At 33.9% G+C, this 8,654-nt stretch overlaps 1 protein-coding gene across 2 annotated transcripts; it reads left to right on the forward strand.

Annotated features, from left to right (window-relative positions):
* The first annotated feature begins 112 nt into the window (after positions 1-112).
* On the forward strand, positions 113-7,096 carry LOC120346283 (uncharacterized). 2 transcript variants are annotated; one of them, XM_039415986.2, is made up of 6 exons: positions 113-2,275; positions 3,367-3,503; positions 4,714-4,796; positions 5,347-5,421; positions 5,907-5,993; positions 6,383-7,095. In XM_039415986.2, exons 1-6 carry the CDS (start codon positions 2,171-2,173, stop codon positions 6,628-6,630), a joined length of 735 nt encoding a protein of 244 aa, XP_039271920.1. In that variant the 5' UTR covers positions 113-2,170; the 3' UTR covers positions 6,631-7,095. The 2 variants fall into 2 exon arrangements, with proteins under 2 accessions (XP_039271920.1, XP_039271922.1); XM_039415988.2 differs by lacking the exon at positions 3,367-3,503 and having other exon boundaries at positions 6,383-7,096.
* The last annotated feature ends 1,558 nt before the right edge of the window (positions 7,097-8,654 follow it).

Raw genomic sequence — 8,654 nt, forward strand, 5'->3', positions numbered from 1 at the left:
TGGTTCTAGGAGAGAAAGTATACAATTTGATCAATTAGCTAATGGCAGGCATCATTAGACGGTGTATTTGAAATTGAGAAAATAATGTCACTGTGTTCATTCGGGCCTCGTAGGTCATCGAAGATTCATAATGCAATTTCGGATGTGGACACAAAATTCAGACCCGGCAAAAAAACATTGAATGATGATTCCGCATAATAGTATATAGAAACTACAATATATATAACATATTGAGTATATATAAATGATACTGTTAATTTGGAAAATCTTTCAATTTCCGTTATACAAATGGCGCAATCTTATCTATTTTACACTGGATGGCGTCGAATACTGTATTAAACTCTTTATATACAAATGGAAATTTTTATTTTGCCTAAATTTAAAGAAACGGTATGACGAGCTTAGTTTAAGAGAATAATATCAGTTTGTTTTAATATTTGTTAATAGTTTGTTTTCTTAAACTGGGTTCATAAACCCATAGGGTTCGGTAGAGCTGTTCCAGGGGGTTCGGCAAATGTCATTTAAACAGTTCTATATCATTGAACTTTTCTGTTACCCAGCAGCGTATTAGTTACGAAAAATAAACTATAGTTTCTGAATGATATCCAATTTTACACGTCGAAACAACTCATAAAATAATTTAGCTGTGTTTAACTTCGCTCAGATATATAAGTTTTAGTAAACCTATAAATGACTGTGGAAACTCATCTCGCCACGAATGTCGTATACGTTCGAGTGTACTTTTATATGATAACTCTTTCAAATGCTTTTCTATCATGGGTACGAAATATCTTTGGTTGTTATGACAAACTTGAGCTAAATATTTGCGTGAACGACGGGATGTTTGAAGTCAGGTGTTTATTGGCGGCTAGAATATTTCACCAAAACTATTGCATAAAATTATCATCATCTCAGTCATTTGTTACCGCTATATTTCTGTAAAGCAATGGACTAACCCTTTTATCCGCTTTTTATTGCAGTTTGAAGGTTGAGAAACGAATGAGTTGAGACATTCTATTATTTTTTGGATCTCGAATACTGCAATTTTTGTTATAGGCCAATCAGTTTTTCGCCTTTTCCCCGTATAAGTTATCTAAGTAAAAACATCTGATTTCTGTTTTCCCTGCTGTCAACACTATTGTGACACAACAACGGCTCTCTATATCTCTTCATATTCCATAAACTTGCACAAAATCAACTCCCCTTAGTTCAGATTGCGATCTTAGTTTCAATCGTTCAATTTGTTGGGGTTCGATGTGAGCTTGCAGAATAGCATGGGGGTTTGACAGGCTCGCAAAGGTAAATAACCACTAGTTTACCCAATTAGACTTTTTAACCGCACACGTTGAAACCGTGATCTCATCAGTTTACATCAGAAATGAGTTTCTGCTAATTCTTTTAGTAGTTACAAACGTTATGCGCAAACATTATGGGAACAAATAACAAACAAATAACATGTAGAAAACTTCATCATAGTAATTTAATTAATACATCTATTTGACATGTGTTACAAGTCATTTCTCATATACATTTCAAGTGTAACATTTGTAATGATAGTTTGCACTAGGGTGCTAGACTAAATTAATCTGATTAGCTGATAGATTACGGCCTAGTGTATGCTGTGTTCATCCACTATAAAGGCTAAATCTGTATGTGTTTCTATACGCACATGATATGAAGAGGCCACCACCTCATTGATACATCAACGTCATAGAGTACTTGAATATAAAATCCGTTGACAGTGTATGTACACAACTTGAATGGCTGTATATATAAATATATAAAGTTGGTTGTATAGATAGTGCATATGACATTTGCTGGGTATGTACAACACTTAATGACGGTATTGATTTGTTGGCTGTGTATGCATATGACATTATAATACATTAGCTATACATGTATATCTGATTGGCTATATAACCTATACGTTGACTATATATTTTGGCGGTACATGTATATCACTTTCTCAACCTCACTCATTAATTTTGATCGTTTTGTTAGATATTAGCCAATATTCAAAAATTGAATTTATCTGCTTTGCTTGCTATGTGAAGTCCACATTCCACAACAATCATCACCTTAGGCAATATTTGTTGTATCAGCTTAACTGATTGTTGAGTCAAATACACTGCAATCGATTTATACTCTTCGTTAGCTTTTGGTGCAAAGAATGGGCTTTTTCATAGGTTATATTCTGACGCTGTTCCTATTGGTGGGAACAGTATTTACACGTCTTTGTCCCAGACTGAAATATGAAACTGTTGATTGGGATAAGGTAAGAGTTTATATTTATAACCTATATAGACGTTGTTTAACTTATTTACTTCTTGAATAAAATTTTCAGTAATAACCTACACCCCATTTTATCATAACTTCATAACTATATCGAAATGAGCTATACCAACCACTACATAAAACTTGTCAGAACCATTATGCAATTCAATTATGATTGAACGCTTAACTTTTATTTCAGTTTCATTTTCCTAACTTAAGTTTGTTTCACCGAAAAAATTTCGCAGCGCGAAAAGTAGCAAAAAATCTTGAAAACAAAATTATGTGCTCAGGCTTATAGTCGGCATTGTGACAAATGTGTGATACGCGATGTACACAACTGTGTTCGACTGAAAAGAAAACGATGCATGTAGTCAAAAAATATAAAAATTACCCTTTCATCGCATTTCAATTATTAAAAACGATTTTTGTATGAATAGCCTCGTTGATCGAAAATGCCGTCTAAAATCAACACAGTGATTCAAGCACATTCAAATACAATATATATGTGCTATTTTATGTAGTAAAGGTTGAATACTTAACAACAGACTAGTAGTACTCTTAAACTGGGTGTCTAAATATAAAAATCTCCTGTGTATTACCGAGAGCCGTATATTATTTGCATGACATGGGTCAAGTCGGAGGCGGTTGGAGACTGGAGCTCTGTGCTCAGTTCACAAATACCCTGTCATCGTGTTCTTCAATATTAATATTCAATGAGGGGTTCACATAATCGACATCTTTTATGAAGAGCTTGGAATGATATGATTTATGTACCCATTTCTCTGGTGTTTCACTTCACCGCTGGTGGGTCACGCTACGTGCGTGAACCATATTTGCATATTGAAACTTTTTCGTACCCAACTCATGCTGATAAACCTATAAGAAGTGATGATTTGCAATACTACTGTACTATCTTTTCTTCTGTATAAATTTCTGTCCTAATGCAATCATCTTTTTGAACATAATATTTCATAGCAAACATAAATTAAGGCGTCGTGAAAGACACACGATCTATAACTTTTATTGGCTATGTTTGATGGATTGTTTTTGTAATAAACAAATTCATGATCGGTTTACTGTATAATATTTTAGTTGAGCAAGATGGAAGCAACATGGTATGATGTGATTGAAAATCCGTTGACGCCAAAAATAATAGATTGCTGGGATGTTCACAGCTTTGTTTCTTACGGAAATGATTTTGAAATGAAAATACGTCAACACGTTCATGGGCAAGTTTTATTTGTTGTTGATGACATTTAAAATTTTGTTCTCATTTTTGAAAGTTGAGGAAATAATCAGTTGTAAAATTTATACAATTGCCTCCATAAATAGCTTCCAATGCCGACTTAAAACTAACACGTAACTAACGGGGTTCTCAATCAATTTGTTAAACTTTGTAATTCAAGAAATTTTCGAACACATGTCAGATTTTAACATTGTTGGTGCAGAACAGAAGCGATGAAAGAAAATGCAAACAACTGGCAATTATCCCAAGTGAAATTCTTATTGTCGAGTTTGTAGTCGATATTGGCCGTGGCTTATACAGCCTAATTCAACGCGATGACGCATATAATCGCAGCTTATTTTTGAATCGTTGTTTGTGCAGAGCCTGGATCTTGGTAAATTTAAATTTGGGGATAATTTATTTAAATATACCAGGTCTAGTTCAGAATGAATGTTTGAATAAACCCCTTATCGACTTTAGAGGCTGGTAGTAGTTATCGAACTTTTTTTGCTCGCGGCGCACTAAGCTAACGAAAATAATTTTGCGGCACACTTGTAAAAAATAATTTAGCTTTAAACAAATTTATTTAGCGAATGTTAATGTGTTGTGTGTGCCTGCATTGAGAAACAACTGAAACGAGGTTCCGTCTCTTTTTTTGGTTTCAATTTTAGTCAGAGCAGAAAATCCGTGTTCACAGAGCCATGGGAATGCAAATGACTAAATTGTTTTGATGGCTTTTGCAACGATGATTGAATAAAATTTGTAAGCAAATAGTCAAATCTCGTCCTAACTTGGTTTTCTGTTTGGCCTAACTAACCGCGCAAGTCAATGTGGTGAAAGGTGGACATCTGTTTACAAATACATTATAACATTTTGATACAATTATAATGTAACAATCACCCTTACTACAACGACAAGGCAAATGCTATAATATTATCAGTCTAATAATAAATAATGCGTACTCCAAGTCTCACAAGATTGCCCGTTGCATGCATGTGTACTACGAATAGCTTATTTTTAAATTCCAAAAAGCTCCGTACAGTTTGAGCAACGCTGGGCTATAGCTTGCAGGCTATTGCGAGTGTAGCCACTGTAGATAGCAGACACATCATCGTATGGAGGATTCCTTTTCTTTTATCGTTCATATTTTCAATTGCAATATCATGATTTTATACGCACTTCAGCTGCACTAATTTCTCAGTTGTACTTTCCAGCCGAAACATGGACGATGCATTAAATGCTCGTATTCACTTCATAGCAAATGAAGACGGAACGTATTCACCTAACCAAACACAAAGTAAGTTAAGATTTGTCATTGCATCACCTTTTCTTATAAGCTAGGGCACTAGGCTGAATTATGATCTGGTAGTAATTTAAAAATGTGTTTTTCACGAAAACTGCTATGTTTCAGCAGAATAGCCAAGGCATGACATGCAGTAGGTTAGATAAATCGGCCGGGCCAAATTACACGTACGGTGAGAATCGATGCGATTTGACCTTCGCCAATTATATCAACGACGAAGCCACGTTTGAAACAAAAATATGTAATATATCTAATGATCATTTATCTTTAAAATTATAAATCATCTTCATTTTTTCAAGCTTGATGATATTCGTGAACATGTTGATATTGTACTTTCATCAAAATCAGCTTTTGCATTTCGTTTAAAAATGTTGTTGTGCTTAGTATAATTATTATAGTGAATATATCTAGCCCCGGGCAACATAAAACAGTTTTCTGATTAACAAAGTTTCATAAACCTGATTTATCGAAAATGTTTAATTGTTACTTAAGTCTTCTACGTGTATTTTAATTTATGGAATTTCATTTTCGTTTTTGATTACAGAAGTTGATTTTACTACAACAAGCAAGAAAGCAATTTCACATAGATTTGATAAGAAAGTTAGTGAGGTTGATGCTCGTAAGTAATTCATCATTTTGTTATATTTACAAGGTAGAGAGAACGGCGCTCCGGAAGTATTTGTACCAAGATGACGCACAACTTCAACAACCTTAACCTGTTACACATTCTATGTTCAGGTTGTGAGCCATATTGATACGAATACTTTGGGAGCACCGAAAGAACATGCATAAAAATTATCCTTTCAATGCAATTCTAATAAAAAATAAAACACAAATTGCAAAAATGTTTCTAGTCTCATTGTGGCCATTATCGTCTCTTTTATCATATGACATTTTGATTCTATGGTACTAAATATTTTTAAAATATCGCCTCCGAAGAAAAAATTATTGCCTTGAAACTTTTGAATTAAAATTTTGTAGTGATGTACATATATCACAAAATTTCTGTTTTGTGTATTTCAACTCAATGACACGTGACCTGCCGGACAAAAATGAAATAAAGTGGTATTACACGGTGACAACATAGTTTTATTTTATATCCAGTTGCGGACTTCATATTTGCGGGAAAGTTTTTCTTCATTACGGACTACAAAAATTATTTCATCGTTGCATCGTGCGATGCTGAAAGAGGTAATAATACGAGTATACCTAGTTGAGATGAACGAAAACACGTTTGCCTAATGTACTAGGAAATCGTAATGAGTTTAATTTTGATGAACTATATCGAACGAAAGGCAATAATCACAAATTAGCCCTTTTACACGATTTCCAAGTTGCCATTCGGCGGGTACCACTGAGAGTACCACCAAAAACAGTTTGAATATTTCAGACCCGGAGCATATAGTTCATGAACATTAGCACTAGGTAGTACATATACACGTAAACGAAGATCCAAATTCACCCGTCACATCCTCCGTGGTGCTATTTAGTGAGTTATACTGCCATGACTTATAGTTTGAAAAGAGCTTCTACTTGAATATACCAACTTTTTTGGTTTTTAAACTCCGTTCTTTTTTCAGGATTGAGTGTATTTGTAAAAAACAGAACCCTTCGACCAGATGGACAAGACATGTTAAATTTGTGGAATATGTTTATTAAATACAGAGAATTACCGCAACAAAAGGTGGTTTTGAGCGAAGCATGTATTAATCGAAAATCTGGCAGTAGAGCTTGGTCTTTACACCAATGCAGTATATTTTCGCATCCTTCAATCATTTTATTGTTATACGTTGGTCATTGCGTTATCAGCCATATTTTATTTTGGTGAAGGAACGAGTCTTGTTGAAACTATAGTTTTGTTTATAATAAAACTTTTTTATTGAAAATTCTAATCATCCATGCACTGTAAAAATAAAATTAGTTGGGAAACCTAATGGAATTAAAACAGTCGCTCTTGTAACTCTGACCCTCTGGTTCTCCCTCCAGAATGAAAAAAAAAATTGTGTTAGTATAAATGTTGGAACTTTTTCATATTATAGCCTAGAGAGATTTTAATAACCTGATTCTACGATAATTTTAAATAAATATCCAACGGTGAAGATTTAATATTTCTTAATATGACTATGCCTTTGATTTGGGCGAGGAAAAAGGATCTTTCGTTCTTTTAAATTACTCAAATTTGAGACACAATTTGCAATGGTCAGGATGCAAGTTGTGTTAGTCGTCAACAGACAGCGAATTTATATTTGAATTGAGCCACCAGAGTACGATTCCGTACGGTAACGTTATTAACAGTGTTTGAGCCTATAAATAAAGCCTGTAAAAACTGTGTGTTTTGAGAATATTGCTTTTTTCAAGAAATCAACCTATGATATGAGAAATTATATTCTAATGAGCCTCAGAAAATCAGACTGGCTAGTAATCGTAGCCGATCATTAACGCAGGCTTGGGCGCCATTACCAGTACTACATTCCGTTGATATTAAGAAGTACGATGCATAATAAATATGCAACGATACTAAATGTAATATCAGGTCCATGAAGTTCGAATACTTTGTTGACCTTTAAGTGATAATCAAATAAAGGAATTCCCGTATTTTGATGATCAAATTGTTAAACGCAATATATATATTAAAAGTGTTGTGGGAGCATGACTATTCTAGTATTACTGCCCAAAAGTTTTTTATATGACGTCTAAACTGCTATCGATAGAATGATACAAAACGAAGAGTTTAAAAAATTGACTCGTTCATAATAAATAATTGTCACGTGTGAAATTTAATTTTTAATCGTATATTTACGGAAACCAGGTTAAACTTGAGAAAATCTGTTAATTTATTTGCAACATGTTCCAAGCTTATTAACTTAAGTTATATAAATTATTGGAAAAAATAGGATTCTGGAAGAATGCTTTTGGTAGTTTTTCTTAGTCGCTGAATAGTGGATGCCTAAATTTTTAGCTGTATCTTTAAACCAGGGGTTTCCCAACCTTTTTTCTGTCAAGTCATGAGTCTTTGAAATATCAAAAGACAGCCTGCTGCGAGCATTAGAGAAAGTGATTATGCTTATTAAAACTTGGGAGAGATTTTAAGAATCCATTAGTTAGGCAGACGACAAGGGCAATAATATCAACACAAAGATTTTATTTAGTTACATCTGGTCAATAAATTGTTGTTTCAACAAATCGTCAGTCAATATATATCACAACTTTGTTCGGTATCTGATTACCGGGGGTTTGCGTTGATTGTTTCGTGACTCAGGTGGTAGATACCTGTGTGGTGTTTCTTGCGAGTTCGAACAACGAGGAAATTTTTTTTTTTTTCTGGTAGGTGTCAATGGTGGCAACTCAAATTTTCTAAATTAAAAGGCGGCAATACAAAATACTAAAAATAAAACGGAGAACACGATAAGTTTTGTTTTATGATGGTCCGCGACCGATTAAAAACGCTTTTTTAGACATTTCAAATCGCAACATTATGGGTGCTACCGTAGTTTACGTACCAGGACATTCTCCCTTAGAATTCTTTGCTTTACTGCCTCCACATTGGTACGTACAGTACTGTCGTGTGTGTTGTATGAAGAACAGCTCAGATTTGTCCAATTCACAAATATACGAGTCAAAACAAAATATACCATGCCATTTACCACGCATATTTGTGCCCACGGATTGTCATGATATTTTCTGAATAGTATTACTTTTATTTCGTCACCACAACCGCAGATTAAAGATCACAATTAAATTAATAATAAAGCAAGGTGATGAATATGTATTTTCGATTTACTAATATACTTTAATCATCTTGTCGTAAGTCGTCGCAACCGCAAGTTACCATGAACACAATTAAATTAAAAT

The sequence above is a fragment of the Styela clava genome, chromosome 8, assembly GCF_964204865.1.
Source record: "Styela clava chromosome 8, kaStyClav1.hap1.2, whole genome shotgun sequence".
Taxonomy (NCBI): Eukaryota; Metazoa; Chordata; class Ascidiacea; order Stolidobranchia; family Styelidae; genus Styela; species Styela clava.

Excerpts from the sequence above, each read along its gene's own strand:
- LOC120346283 (XM_039415986.2), top strand. The coding sequence starts at position 2,171 with ATGGGCTTTTTCATAGGTTATATTCTGACGCTGTTCCTATTGGTGGGA. Across the intron at positions 3,504-4,713 it reads ATACGTCAACACGTTCATGG|CCGAAACATGGACGATGCAT; the intron begins GCAAGTTTTATT and ends TGTACTTTCCAG. Across the intron at positions 5,994-6,382 it reads ATCGTGCGATGCTGAAAGAG|GATTGAGTGTATTTGTAAAA; the intron begins GTAATAATACGA and ends TTCTTTTTTCAG.